Raw genomic sequence first — 16,112 nt, 5'->3', positions numbered from 1 at the left:
CAGTCCAGTTTAGCAGAGGAGAAAGGAGCTCTCAGAAGGCAGAGCCCAAAGGTCACCTTTAAATGTGACAGATGCATCAGAGATTGTCTCTCTTGAGGGGGTCTCTTTAGCCACATTCATGGTTGCCATAAAATCAACTGAGTAAATTCTTTACCTCTCTGGGGAGCACAACCATGATCCCTTGAGACTAAAGGATGCCTACTACTACTGAGGTAGTATCTCCTAGAATTTGCCTTGCACTTATAGAGTGAAACCTCTGCCTTGATTCACCATGAGTGACAACGCAAATGTGTGTTTAAAATGCAAATTCTGTTAGTGATGGATTATAATGCAGTGTTCTTTAAATAAAAAGTTTTTATTTTTTTAATGCTGTTTGGACAGACTTTTTTTTTTATTAAGTTTAACCATATATTTCTGTCTAGTAAAAATAAAAAAAGAACAGGAAATGAAATACTGGGAATGATGTACTTTTTAATGCTCTTTCAACTTTTTAACAGAAAACTGCCCAAAGGATTCTGACACAGTCTTCACTTCTTTGTCCTCATGGGTTTGAATCTACTCAGAGTAAGATTCCAGAATCGTCAGGGCAGACTTAACCATTCTTCTGCCTTTCTCAACAAACTAAATTGAGAGTGCCAGAACTCATTTCCCATGTAATCTTTGACAGCTGTCATTGTGAGAAAGCAATCTCTTTCTACTCCCTTGCCTTGATTTACACCTGGGTCTCCAGTGTGAAGGGCAATCAGGGAATCTCCTGGTTTAGTTCTATGTGCCAACCAGCTCAAATTCTTTCCTAAAGCATCCCTTACCGCTGTCCTTGTTAGTCACACTAAATTCATATATATATCTTTTTTAAAACATAGCTTCATTTAAATGACACTGAAGGGTAAATTTTACAATACTTTTCCATTGTACAGGATATCCTTTTTTGCATAAACTTTTGATAAGAATTCATGCATGATGCAGCAATTTTGGTGCACAGGCCACATGCATAAATTATATATTCAGCAAGTATCCTGCATTTTACACATCACTGAGTTGGCTAGATAGATGCTGTTGATATAAGAATGAGAACACTATATCACACAGACAAATTGATTCTTTGGGAATTTATTATATCCTTTGAATGTGCCATGTTTCCAGTCTTCCCAGAGAATTAAGTGTTTCTATTCTCCCTACTCTGTTTCAGAGATAATTCACTTAAAATTGCTTTTGAATAGCTGTAGGGCAACATATCATCTTGAAACAATAGTCTTTCTGCTTAATTTCCTATTATTGTCTTGGCAGGAGATAGCTTGGCAGGAATAGCTGTTAACCCAAAGCTCAAACTTCAGAAAATGTATTTTATTTTATTTTTGCAATCTGAATTGTGTGGAAAATGAAATAGAAAGCATGTCGTTATGACAAATGGCTAGTGCAGCAACAGATCCAGTACAAGAGTTGAGCAAGCAGTTAGTGATGGAAGAGTTTTGAGACAAAATTTGCCTTTGTCAGCTCACACAACTTTCAAGAAATTGGAGCAATTTTCAAAATGTTTCAATATATTTTTTTATTCTTTGGATGATTATGGATAATGGTGATGCCCCTTTCAGTAAAGAGGAGAGCCATAGACAGAGTAAACAATTCTTCTGGAGTCCAGAGTATTAGGAGTAAGATGACCAATCAAGTTATCTGGATTGTAAACCTGGTGCTGATGCTGATTTACTGTGTTATTGTATGAAATTATTCTTCTAATTACCTTGAACCTAAGTTCACTTATGTGTAAAATGCTGATAGAAATATTAATCTACTCCATAACTGTATGTTTGTAAAGTGATATATTTCTGCAAACTAGGATCAGGATGTTTATCTACCACTCATTCACCATTGCAACCTTTCACCAGTTCATAATATATTCTTTTTACAACATGCATACTAGTATATACTGAGGTTCCTATTGTTAGCACAGACATAAGGGATAACCTATCCTAGAGTCCTTATTTTTAGGGGAGTTAACAAGCCTGCACACAGAGTTAAAGTACATACATAAGTGTTCTCAGGATTGGAACCCAAGATAATCCTATTGAATCAACAAGGGGAATCTGTTCTGTTTCACTTCAGCCAGTGAAATTGATGAAAACACATGTACCACAAACAGCACTTTTTCTTAGAAGTGCTGCTGCATCAAGTGTTGGTAGCTGTGATCAAACCAAAATTAGGGCTCAATCCTGCAGATACTTAAGCATTCAAATAATTTCACTCATGAGTAGTCCATGTTATGAGTTTTGCAAGTTAAATGAGACTCATGACAGCAAAGGCAAGCATGTACTGAAATTATTCTAAGATTGGGTCCTTACATTCCATACCACATAAAAGTTTAGTAAAGCATAAAATTCTGCTTTAAATTTTTTTTTATAAAGCAGTGAGTATTATTACTATTATTATTATTTTATTTATTTACCATTTATATTGAAGTAGCACCTAGTAGCCAGCTAGGTCGGGGCTGTATTGTGCTTGGTGCTGTACAAACATAGAAAATGAGAATCCTTGCTCCAAGAAAATGATTCTTCCAAAATGTGTATGTATATAATAGTTGAAGTTTTAAAACATACAATAAAAATAAACCTTCATTTGTGTTATGGCAAAACTAAGCATAAGTCTGCACATACATGGTTTTTTTTTGCAATAAAAGAGCACCATACATTCTACAGATCCTCTTTTATATCTACTCTGTCAGATTTAAAACAAATATTTTTTATAAATCTTCCGCTTTAAAAAGGTTCACATAATCCTAACCAGAAAAGTAACATATTTTATGTTTGGTTTCAATCTGATTTTCGCAGGAGTTGTCAAGAATATTTTCCTTTCATTTGGGTACAGTTTGCAAGATATTGGGTATAAAGATCACTATGCTAGTTTCATATATTTAATGTGTTTTATTCAAAATCTTGTTCTGAGGAGTTATTAAGCTGTTTTGAGGAGTTATTAAGCACTATACATTAAGTCAGCTTGGGGACAGAGGATGTTCTTTCGTTCTTTCTTTCTTTTGTTTATTTGTAAATTACTGCTATTTGCAAGTCTACAATTGATATTTTTGTCAAAATAGCACTGCTTTTGGTAATTAGTCTAAATCTTTGGTTAAGCTTAATAATTTACCAAATGTTTTATTTTGTAACCTTTAAGGTTGGAAAAAATAATCAAAACATAATATTTTCATTTTCTCTTTAGTTGTATGTGTTTTGTAATGACTTTTGTATATTGGACATGCAGTATAGAGATTTTTCCTACTTTATTACCACATTAGTAAATCGTTGTGAATGATTTCCCTGGTGCCCCAGCAGAATGGAGCAGTTTTGTACTACTCCATCAGTGGAAAGCAGTCCAATCGTCCAGTAGAGTCCAGTCGCTGGAGGAGTCCCAGAATATAGAGTCCTTGGGTAGTACTGAACCAGCATAGTGATTCTCTATAATTCCCAGGCTGAGAAGTGGTGAAAGAAACTATGGGGCGGGCATAACTAGGCTGCTTTCAGGACCTAGGACTGGTAAAGGTAGTTTAAAGCCTTCCTGTTAACTCCCCAGTTGGAAATTCACAATCTTTATGGAGTTACGGTTGTACATGTGTATGTGTTAGTAACTTTAAAGCCAACTAGTATTAAAAAAAAATGAAAATAACCAAAAAAACCCACAACCCACCCTAAACAATCTCCTCCCAAGACACCATGCACAAATATATATAATAAATAATAATAATAAAAAAAAAAGACTGATCATAACATACTGAATTCTCACAGTTTATTCTTTTTTAAATAAGTTGAAATTGTGTAGAATGGAATGGAAATATCTGCTGATTTTTGTTAGACTGGATACAGTGAAACACTGACATTGTAAGGTACAAAGCACAAAACTGTAACTTATGTATATAAGCTGATGAAACATCTTGTATTTTCTGTCCACTAGAGTGCAGATAATTTGTTTGCAGTAAAGTTTAAAAACAAAACAAAAAACAAACAAACAAATGAAAAAACTTAAGATCCTTGTCAGCTGGAGTGAAAACTCAGTATAGTGTTCATTAACACAAAGGTGAAATATGGTGGTATAGATGGGGTGAAGAAAGCTATAACAGCAATATAAGATTTTTCCTTTTACAGTCTGTGCACCTAGCAAAGAGCATAAAACAGAATCCTATTTCAAGGCCAGATACAGTGCAGTATTTGTTCCTCACTAGTATTTAAGGAGCTGTAATCCAGCTGTAGTAAGGGAATACAGGAAATATTAGAGTGCTGTGATTGATTTTGGTTTCCATCCTAATTTTGGAAGCAGTATCAGACTGATAGTAACTTGAAAAATGAATCTTGAAACAACTGTATCTTTTCAACATTATTAAAACTTGTATAGCCCTTCTCTCAAGGAGTGGCTCAAACCTCCTTCTTGGTGCTTGCTTGTTGGACAGGGCTATACCTGTATCCTAAGTGTATGCCGGACATGGCACTCACAGTGAAATCTCTTGTGATGAGTATCTGGAGTTCTAGAGAGGAGGCTTAAGGGAGAAAAACAGCAACTGAGTAGCAAATCAATGGAGACTAAAGATGCAAATAGTAGAGAGGGAGACTACTGAGAATGAAATGAAGGGAACACAGATATAGCAAGAAACTGAGTTTAACTGGCAGTCAAGTTATATGAATTTTATGATTTTGCATGGGATAAAAGAGTAAGGCCCCATCTATGTGGAATCCTAGTTTCCTCTGAAGTCAATGGCGCTCTGCACATGCACAGGTATCTGCCCGCACAGAGCCCATTGCAGAATGAGGCCATAGACTTTTCATAACATTAAAACTACGATTTAAAAAAGAGAGAGATCAGTAAAAAAAAAAAGAAGTATAATTCTGTTATTTTCAACAATAATGAAGTATTAGAATGCTGTAGGTTCCTTACTGTCCATGCATCTGAGGAAGTGGGTATTCACCCACGAAAGCTCATGCTCCAAAACGTCTGTTAGTCTATAAGGTGCCACAGGATTCTTTGCTGCTCTTGCTGTCCAGTTACTTCCCTTCCTCACTAAATAAAATTCCTTCAAAGAGAATACTCATGAGTGAACATTTGCAGAGACTGATTGGTTCTGTTGTGTCTGATAATAAACATATTCATGTTTTTCCTCTTTAGTAATCTCTATGAATTTCACTTTTTAAAAAATGGTTTGATAATAAGAAGTCCTCTTGGTGTGTATTCACAATTGCACATTAGTAAAATGCAAAAACGTACTTCTAGAAATCACTGCGCAATTTGTTCTACTCCACATACACCTCTACCCCGATATAACGCCACCTGATATAACACGAATTCGGATATAATGCGATAAATCAGCACTCCGGGGGGGCAGGGCTGTGCACTCCAGTGGATCAAAGCAAGTTCGATATAACGTGGTTTCACCTATAACATGGTAAGATTTTTTGGCTCCTGAGGACAGTGTACTATCAAGGTAGAGGTGTATACCAAAACAGTGGGTTATTTTACATGTAGAATAAATTGATTTTCTAAAACTTTTCTGCTGTCTTTGTTTACATCTGTGGTGAAGAGATGAGAGGAGCAGAGATTAGCATTTATAACAGTTTTTCACCACACTGTTGGTGTATGGTGCCAGAAGAATAGACATCGCTGTCAAGATTTTACCATGGAGATTTCAGTCTCAGCTTCACGATCTTGCTTCTACCAATGGAAAAGAGCCTCTGCAATATGTACAAAAGGAGGATTAGCTCAAGGAATATGGATTGGGGATATAAATTTTAAAAAGAGAGATGTGTGACAAGGACATAATTGGTTAAGCTTGCTGAAAGCTGTGTGAAACACAGCTGCCTTATGATGTGTCATCTCCCACATAAAGTGTAGTAACACCCATAGTATTCTGTGAGAGTCTAGCCACTGGGGAGCCTTTGCAGAGGTTTAGGGGGCACAGAGCTACTGGAGAGGCACAAGTTGCTGTGAAAATGGCCTTGCATTGTCTCAGTTCTATGTCAGTCAAGATTGTGCTGCAGCCCCCACAAATGAATTATAGGTGGTTTACTGGCTAAAACCCACACTTGCAGCTGGAAAAACAACAGTGTTTTGAGTAGCTGTGGAGCTAGAACCTGCAGCCTCACTGGTGGAAGAGGCAGATATGTGGAACCCTTAGACCACCGCCAGCTTGTTTATGAACTGATAGGAGAATTGGAGCTCAGAAGTTTATGCTAGGTCAATGCAGAGAGGCCAGTGTTTGAAAATTGCTTTCATTCTCAGATCTCCAAGGGTTTCAGCAAAGTTAGCTCCTCCATTGAGATGCTCCTCTTGTGGCCAGAAGCAGTGATTGTAGTGCAGCTACAGATAGAAATTAGAAAGGAACTTGCAGAAGCCTTAGAGCTCCATATGATCACCAGAGCTGCAAATTAGTCAGGGGAGTCCAAAAATTTGTCAGGACACGCATATTCTTCACGTATCTGAAAGGCCAGCCCTGACAGACTCTTATAAGGGCTAGATTTTTTTTCTTTTTTTTTTTTTTTACTCTTTGGATGGTATCTTTGTATCAAAAAACACTAGACACTTTGAAAAAAACCTAATATGTAAGGAGTCCTAAAATCAAGCCAAAATCAGAGGTCCATGACCACAGATCCTGCTCATGAGCCATTACTGAAGTAGTGTGGAGTATTCTCTCTTGATCTGTATTCATGACATTGTGTTTACAAATTAGTGACAAACACATGTTTGTCTTGTAGTGGTGAACTGTTCTGATCCAGGCTTTGTGGAAAATGCTATTCGTCATGGGCAGCAGAATTACCCTGAAAGTTTCAAGTATGGAATCAGCGTGGTGTACCATTGTAAGAAGGGATTTTACATCTTGGGCTCATCTGCTTTGACCTGTAAGGCTAATGGCTTGTGGGATAGATCACTACCCAAATGTTTGCGTAAGTATTCATTACATTGAATTGACATGCACCTCTGTCAGAAAGGGCAGAAACATCATCTAATGCCTAACCATGTGTATTTGGGAACTTTTCTTGGACTGAACTGTGCTATTTATTGAGACTCCACTAAAACCAAGATGGCTCCCAACCCTTACTTGTAAAATGTAAATGTATTTTAGATCAAATGGAGCTATAATTTTAAATGCTGTCAGTCAATTTGAAAAAGACAATTTTGCCTTTTGTTGTCCTTTGATATCCAGAAATACCCAGGGATAATTTAAATTATTATATTTGTATTACATGTTATTTTGGTTAATAATTTAAAACCATTAATGCTCATCTGAGAGCTAGGATTTTCTTTTTTAATGAAGAACCATCTGAGTCTTTATTATCTACTAGTGCACATGTGAAAGGAGATAAAGGGGCAGCTTTGCACAGGATAATTTGTTTAGAAGGGAGATTCCGATAACCCCATTTCCTTTATTTATTTTCAGAAAGATTTCTGGTGAGTTTTACTGGTTGTTATGATCATCTTAGTGAGTTTCACATCTGTAGAAATGAACAATTTAACTAGCTTTCATTTTCCCTTTGATTGGTCCCCATTCACTTTCTGACATTAGGTTTCTGAATTAGTGTGACATTTGGGGAAATATGAACAGCTCACAAAAATATTTTAATTTCCATGCTCATTAAACGGTTTAGTTGTTTTTGCTGGTGATATATTCCATGGTTTACTTCCTGGCTTATTGTACTAGCACACACCTATATACCAACCCATTAATCAGATTGAACCAGATTACCAGTCTTGTCCTGTAAAACCTGTGATTGATTGATTGATTGATTTTTCTTTTTTCTTTTCTTTTCTTTTCTTTTCTTTTCTTTTCTTTTCTTTTCTTTTCTTTTGTCTGTCTGTCTCATTCTACATACCTTCTATAACCAATATTTCTGCAGTGAAGCACTCTGGGCTTGATTTTCAGAAGTACAGAGCACTCATATTTCCAGTGCAAGTAGATACGAGCTGAGGGTGCTAAGTAACTCTGAAAATCGGGTTCATTGAGATTATCAACATTAAAGAAAAGTATAGATACTGTATGTTTAGACACAGTTTAAAAATAAATCACTGGTAAGAATACTTTATACACCCCAGCACACATTCACACGTTTGTTCACAACATAATGAAAATTATATATGGACCTTTGTGGCACCTACCCCACTTCTCTCTATCATTCCCCCTGATCCACTAAAATGATGACACTAGGGAAATTCCACAGACCAGGATAAATTTTGTTCTCTGTGCAATGGAGAGCAGAAATTGGCACTGGTTTACTGCCTCTGTTGCACTATAATTCAAATCTATCCATTTTATTTTCCTGACATACACAAATCCTTTTAACTGTCTATAGGACAAATCTCACATTCCTTTCTCAATTGAATTAGAGTTTTTCAGTGGGGACTATAACATTTGGCTCATTGATATTTGAATTCATAAGCAGATTTCCAAATACCATGAGAGACTTTAATTCCTCAAAGGAATCAGACATTGTTCTGCTCTCTTACTCCAAGTATCAAACTTTTTGAAAAAAAGTGCTTGGATCGGGTTATAAATACCTAACCCAATATAGAAACTTTTTTGTTAAAAATTCTCAGTTTAGCAGGAAAAATGGACTATTACTTTCAGTGTAAAACAGTACTTGTGAATTATTCTTTTAAATTATGTTCAATTTTTCCTTTACATCATGGCCATCACATGCTGTTTGATGAAAGTAGCCTTTCTTTCTTTTCCCAAGTTCTCCACAAACAGATCAGAGATGTTACAACTTTGCTCTTGATTCAACATTGTTTGATTAAATTAAATATATATATAAAATTTGAATTTTGTGACTTTTTACATACATTATGTAGAATTCTTTTCCCTTCACTTCTTTTCCCTGATGGAAGACCTAACCATTAAAAAAAATGTCTGGCTATGAATTTCTTTTAATAATGAGATTAATTTTGTTTCTTGATTAAACAAATCTAAACTTTTTCCCTGTTTTTTTAATGAAACACGTGCACAAACAAAACTTTGCCTTTATGATTTTTTTCAAAACCCAAAAGAAATAAATATGTGCAATTCATAATTCACCAAAATGATCATAAATATATTTCCTATCATTCACTGCCTTCTACGAATTTCTCTGATAAAATTTCAGGCTTAATTATTCATATCTTTATACTTTTTGTATCTATCCTCTACTTATTTGTTAAGATTCTCCCCATCATTGTAGTATCTGATCACCTCCCATGTATTTAAAAATAGACATAAATGTTAAAAATCTCACTGACTTGTTTTTCTGGCTGTGGCTGATACAGTGTATCTAGTTTATAAGATTTTTTAAAGGTAGATGGGGGACTTGTTGGATATGGCAGAAATCACTGAGGGAAAGATAAGTCAAAGAAATGAGTTTAGAGTTTAGTTCTTGATCTTAAACTTATCAAAGACGAATAAATCATTCACAGCAACAACAGAATTAAACATATGATACATAAGCAACCCAACTATTTTTATTTTGGGTAGAGCTGACGTCATATTTAGAAGTCTGTCACGGATGTTTGTGTGATCTGAAAATGAATAGCCGTGTGATATTAATCTTTTTCTTTCCTCTTTGTAGCCATTTCTTGTGGACATCCTGGAGTTCCTGCCAATGCAGTTCTTTCAGGAGACAAATTCACATATGGAACTACAGTTCACTATTCTTGCACAGCGAGTCGAACTCTCATAGGAAATTCTACTAGAGTGTGCCAAGAAGATAGCAGCTGGAGTGGAACTCTCCCTCACTGTTCAGGTAGTTGTATGTACCATCATGTGAATGTGACCTTATAATTAAAATAATTAAAACTGTACCCAAATAGCAATTTTTTTAACTCCAGTCAAATAACTTTTTTTTTCCAGCTTTATTTTATTTCCTCGTGTACGGACTTGTTTCAGTTGCAGCTCTTTATTCAAACATCCTGATACACTTGCTCTTAGTCACTTTGTCACTATGTAGGTAGCCTTCTTCTCTGTAGTGTGTTCAGTACAATGCTACATAAAATGACATCACAAAACAGTATTTACACACTTGCACAGTTCTGCTTTGCGTTTGCACATATGCTCATTTTTATTTATATACAATTTTTTGTGAATATTAAGGCTACCACACACACAACATACCAGCAAGGATACTAAATGGTAAACCACATACGGTTACATACTCTCTGCTCTTCCAGTATCTGTGCTGTGTGATTTTTTTCCCAGTCAGAACTGGGTCTTTTATAGCCCCGCTATGCTATTTGGGCCATTTTACTTGTTGTAAAAAGGCCAGACCTGTGGTGAGAAGATGACATTCTGATTACATTGATAGGAAGTTTCAGTTTCTATACCTTCAGGGCCTTGAAATACTGGACCTCAAAATCATAACGTTTTTATGGATTCATAGATTCTAAGGTCAGAAGGGACCATTATAATCATCGTCTGATTTTTAAAAACATCTAGTCTAATTAAAAAATTGTTACTGAGGTTGAATTGTGTTTTCTATCTTAATACTTGAGCCAGGTGAAGTTTTTGATGGGAGAATTGCATATTTGGAGAAGAAGGAGAAAATGTATCTATAGTTGCTTGATTTAAAAACAAAATAAAAAATACATACACTGTGTATATATTCTGAGTTGTACCAGAAGCCCTCTGCATTAATAAGCAGTATATGGGATTTACACTCATCATTTTAATTAAAGCAGGATTGTTATAAATTAATAACAGCAGACATGTAGAACAATAAAACTGAGCAACTATTAAAAGTTATACATGCTAAAGAAATAATTGATCACACAAGATAGAATGTTTTCAATAGCAATATTTGTCTTGTATCACTCATTTTTTATCACTTTGTGAGCTTTAATTAACACTTATCAGATTCAGATATAGACATAGAAGTTACTTTTTTACTTTCAATCTCCCGGAGCAAAGTGATTAATTAAAACGGAAACAATTCAGCTAGTAGTGTAACTTTTACTATACATACAGTTAAATATAACTTGTCTGCCAGTAATGCTACTGCATTATGTTTTATAGGAAATAGTCCTGGATATTGTGATGATCCAGGTGTGCCACCTCATGGGTCGAGACTCGGGGATGAATTCAAAATAAAAAGTCTACTACGTTTCTCCTGTGAAATGGGTTATCAGCTGAGAGGATCTGCAGAACGCACATGCTTGCTTAATGGTTCTTGGTCTGGTTTACAGCCTGTTTGTGATGGTAAGTAGCGGCAGTTGCCAAAATTTATCACAACATTGAATGGCTTATTGCTAAACGATGATTTTTCCTTTAAAAAAAATCTTACACCAATAATGTACCTTTAAATTACTCTTGAGAAATTTGATAAAAATCAGCTGGCATGTCATTACACTTTTGTTTAAACACCAAAATCCTACCAAACTGCCAAGCCTGTGGAGAGCTTAATTCACTAGGGATTTTTACACCAACTCTCTACTGAAAGCTGCCCTACAAATATCAGCCCAAACAGGCAGCAAGGTCTTTTTTGTTCTCAGGGTAGACAGCTGTAGAGTATCTCCCTAAAAATGATTGCAATACTCAAAGGAAACCATCATCCAACTCCTCCATTGCCCATACCACCGCATCTGCCAGGTAGTAGATTTGACAGTAATATCAAGAGACACATCAGAATTCATCAGGAGCCAATAGCCATCTTTGGGAGCCACTTTGCCCCATTCCATCAGGTTTAGTTCGATATCACTTTAGACAAATGGATGTAGAACACAGTTATCCTTTTCATTTCCACACCCTTCCCATCCCATTCCTCTTCGGAGATCTTTTCATGAGAGCCTAATTCAAAAAAGTGGGCTCATTTCTCCATCTAGAAGCAACAGAAGAGGCTTCTACTCATGATATTTCCTTAACCTGAATTAAATAGGAATTATTTATGCTAATCTAGACTGAAGAAACTGAACAAACACCTATGCCAACCTCAGATTCAGGATGGTAATGCTTTTCTCCATCATTCCAGCTCTTCATGTTCATAACTCTCTACTTGCAAGATTCATGTTTTCATATAGCCATCTACCCAGCCCACAGGAAATATTTGAGATTCATGGTAAAACCAAATCATTACCAGTACAAGGTATTTCCATTTGGACTGTCCACCAAGAGTCTTCACAAAATGCCTTGTGGTGTTAGTATCCCTCCTGAGAAGACCGGGCACTCAATGTATCCCTGCTTGGATGTCAGGCAAAATATAGAGTGAGAAAACAGCAAGCCTGGAATGTACTCTCTCTCTAGTCACTTCGTAATGAGCTATTTAAAATCATCACTCATCCCCTATAGAAGACAAAGAGTTCCTGGATGCCTTGATCAGCTCCATAACAGAGAAAAGCATGCCTGCCTGAGGACAGGTTCCGGTTGCTTCGTGCACTCCTTCTCCAGATGTGTCTTGTACTGTTATGTAAGAGGTCAGTTTGCAAGCATAACATGCAAACTGCTTGTCAGACTTCACCTGCGACTCCTTCAAGTCTGCTCTAATCAGTATATTATTCAATAAGACATTTGATAGAGTGGAAGGTCTACAGAATTGGCTTGGGGTCTTGAACAGGTCTTGGGGCCCATGAAAAAGGGTACACTGTTCAATTCCCTCCCTGACATATACACTAATCACAGACAGGTTGAGGAGCTCATTTGCAAGAACCTAAAAATTAAAGGAACTTGATCACTAGATTACATGAAATTACATATGGTATCATGGAGCTTGCAGCCATCAGACTGTTATATGTGGTATTCCTACCTGCTGTAGGAAACAAGGGCCAGATTTGAGTTTGGGCCTGGATAACTTTTATTTGGTCAAATGCTAATTAATGAGGAATGCTAAAGGAGCTTTGATTTGAGGTGAGGGGGCACTGGAGTAGGTCATACTCATTGCTGGTCTTGGCATACTTACTAACTGTCACAAGGAATGAGTGGACATGTGTGAAATGGTAATTGGTGACAAACCATTAAGTATACTTAGCAAAGTGAGAATAGTCCTTATTCCATTAGATGGAAATCTATTGCCAACTCCTTCTTGCTTGGACCTCTCACATGTACTACTTATGAAGAGGATATATACCTGTGGTCACCAGTTTGGAAGAAAATGTCCACCTCAGATGAGGTCCACCTCAGAGAGCCCAGTGACCTGAGACACCAGATTATTGCTCCACATAGCCAACATGCTAGAATCCTGTTGGATAAGGATGGTCCTTGAGGCCAAAAGAAGGGGGCACTGAACCCTATGAAAGACTCTACTCATACAGAAGCAAAGGGTGGACTCTCTCACTACAATGACACCTGAAGTTGTATCTATCTGCTGTCTTCCCTGGACCTGCCCTCCAAAGAAGCTAAACTTGAAGCCTACAGCTAAGAGAAAAAAGAGATAGTCCACCTCTACACATGAAAAATGAGCTCAAGTTATTTGCAACATTGAAATTAGTGCACCTGGTGCTTTGTATTCCCTGTCTGTGGCAAATAATAGTCTAGGCTCCTGCAGACCTAATTCACTTGGGACTAATTTCCTTTGTTGGGGTTAATGTGTGAGTGCTGAGTGGTGTTGGTGGCCTGTAATATACAAGAGATCCAACTAGATGATCTAGTTGCCCCTTCTGACATTAAACTATCTGACTAGTTCTCAATTAAAACCAATCATGTGAGTTAGAGACTTTAAGAAGAAAATTATGTGAGATAGCTTTTTTATAGAATTCAGATTACACAATTCTATGTTAGAATTATCCAACATTCCATTAGAGAGAGTGTGTTAATGTTCCTAGTTAGACACTATCCCTTCCCAAGTTTAATGAGTACAAGATTAATTTGGGTTTGTCAAGGTATGATTCCCCACTCTGAACCTTAGAGTCCAAAAGATGGGGTACCTGCATGAACCCCTCTAAGCTTAATTACTAGCTTAGAAATGATAGAGCTGCTATCACCCAAAAATATAGTGTTTTGGGACACTTTCTGGCCCCCAAAACCTTCCCTGGGGACTCCAAGGCTCAAAACACCTTGGGTCTCACAACAAAGGGAAATAAACCATTCCCTCCTCCTTTCTTCCTCCCACATTCTCCCCTTCCTGGGTAACACTGGGAGATCCCTGTGATTCAACTCCTTGAATCTTAAAACAGAGAGGACATTCACCTTCCCCCTCTTTCTCTCCCCCTCCGAGACTCTCCCTGAGAGAGAGACAGTGATCCTAACACAGAGAGACATCAAGCTTTTCCTCCCCCCTTCTCTCCTTTCCCCCACCAATTCCCTGGTGAGTGCAGACCCCCTCCCCTGGGGTCTTACACCACAATAAAAAAATCAATCAGGTTTTTTAAAATAAAAGATTTTAATAAAAGAAAGAAAAAAAGTAAAAATTGTCTCTGTAAAATCAAGATGGAAAATGTTACAGGATCTTTCAGCTTATAGACACTAGAGAGAATCCTCCCCCCAGTATAAATACAAGTCGCAGCAAACAGAGATACAATCCTTCCAGCAAAATACACATTGGCAAATAAAGAAAACAATCAAAAGACTAAACCACCTTTCTAACTGGTACTTACTAAATTGAACAGAAGAGGCTGTTTCAGAAAATTGGAGAGTCTGTATACATGTTTGGTCCCTCTCAGAACCCAGAGAGAACAAAGAAAAAACCCAAAAAGCACAGACAAAGGCTTCCCTCCATCGAGATTTGAAAGTATCTTGTCTCCTGATTGGTCCTCTGGTCAGGTGTTCCAGGTTTGCTGAGCTAGTTAACCTTTTACAGGTAAAAGAGACATTAACCCTTAACCATCTGTTTATGACAGGGTTAAAGTAGTGTTATTCCAAAGTTGCTAAGTGTCTGACTTAAGAATCATTTCTGAATCTGTGTCAGAAATATATAGACACTGTATTTAGTCTAAGAAGGGGAAAAAGGTAAGTAAATAGAGTTGAAAGTAAGTTGTAACGTGGAACAGAATAGTGGAAAGCTATAAAGAAATATTCTAAGAGTTATACTTCCTTAAAAAAAAGATAAGGGTCAGCTTCTACTTTTAGTGGACTACTTAGCCTATTTGATTAACTGAGTCTGTATTTTAATTATTAAATAAAATTATTATTAAAATCCTGGTACCCACTACACTGTCCCCCAAAACTCAATAGTTCAAAACCTCACACACCACAAAACAGCCATGTATTACATAAACAAACCAGAAGACACTTGCTTCTTGTCATGGGCAGTGGGTGAACCATTGGCTGTGGGAGGCTAGCCTCCAGCCCTGCTCTTTCTGCCTCAGGCCCCACCCCTTCTGCACTCCCACACAAGAGCACAACACACACCCCCCGCTTCGGCCACCAGTCCCTGCCCCAGGCTAGTCCCTCCAACCCCAGAGTGCTGGGAGGGACGACAGCATGTAGCCACAGCCTCCCCAGCCCTGGAGCGCCAGAAAGGCAGGTGGCATAGCCCCCGCCCGAGCTGGGGTGACCCCACAGAGGGAGTGGAGCTGCATGCAGTGTCAGACACAAGGGGGGGACCTGGGTGTGGAGAATGAGCAGGGCCATGTCTGGCTGTTTGGGGAGGTACAACTTCCCCCAGCCTATAATAATCACTTCTTGCCCTTCTGTCCTGATGGCCATTCATCTGCTGGGAGTTAGCAACAGTCTAGAGGATTTACTGAGCAGTGAATCTGTGACCAGTCATGAATGGTCCTTGCACAGATCCATCACAGGAATGATATTCAGTGTTGGAGGGATTGCTGTAATAGAGTTCTTTGCACTGAGAGCAATACCAAATATTACAATATTTTTCCAGAACAGGCCTGAGTGCAGATTATTGTTGAATGTCTTGCTCCTGAAGTTATTTTTAGTATTTTTTTCTTTATTATTTGTATTATCATAGTGCCTCCGACAAGAACTAGGACCCCATTGTGCTAGGCACTGTACAAAAACAGAACAAATTGATGATCTCTGCCCCAAAGAGCTTACAATCTAAATAGAAGAGAAGAGACAACATAGATACAGATGGACCAACTGGGGAGCACAAGGAACCAATGAGACAATATTGGCCAGTGTGACAGGCAGTGATTTCTACACACCATCAGCCTAACTGTTGTAAAGTTTTTACAGGCATCAGAACAAGGAGGGTTTTAAGTCAGGTTTTGAAGAAGACTAGTGAGATATCTCATCA

The 16,112-nt window shown here is 37.5% G+C and overlaps 1 protein-coding gene across 2 annotated transcripts in view; it reads left to right on the top strand.

The window, feature by feature from the left end:
* The window catches only part of CSMD1 (CUB and Sushi multiple domains 1), a 2,060,432-nt gene that overhangs the window by 1,980,253 nt on the left and 64,067 nt on the right, over positions 1-16,112 (top strand). For both annotated transcript variants that reach the window (XM_030555566.1, XM_030555565.1), the window contains exons 55-57: positions 6,723-6,911; positions 9,564-9,737; positions 11,003-11,185. In XM_030555566.1, the coding sequence (XP_030411426.1) occupies positions 6,723-6,911; positions 9,564-9,737; positions 11,003-11,185 (546 nt within the window). The remainder of the gene's footprint in view (positions 1-6,722; positions 6,912-9,563; positions 9,738-11,002; positions 11,186-16,112) is intronic.

This window comes from Gopherus evgoodei, chromosome 3 (genome assembly GCF_007399415.2).
Source record: "Gopherus evgoodei ecotype Sinaloan lineage chromosome 3, rGopEvg1_v1.p, whole genome shotgun sequence".
Lineage (NCBI taxonomy): Eukaryota > Metazoa > Chordata > Testudines > Testudinidae > Gopherus > Gopherus evgoodei.
The sequence above is the reverse complement of the archived record's forward strand: the minus strand, read 5'-3'. Positions and strand labels throughout refer to the sequence as shown.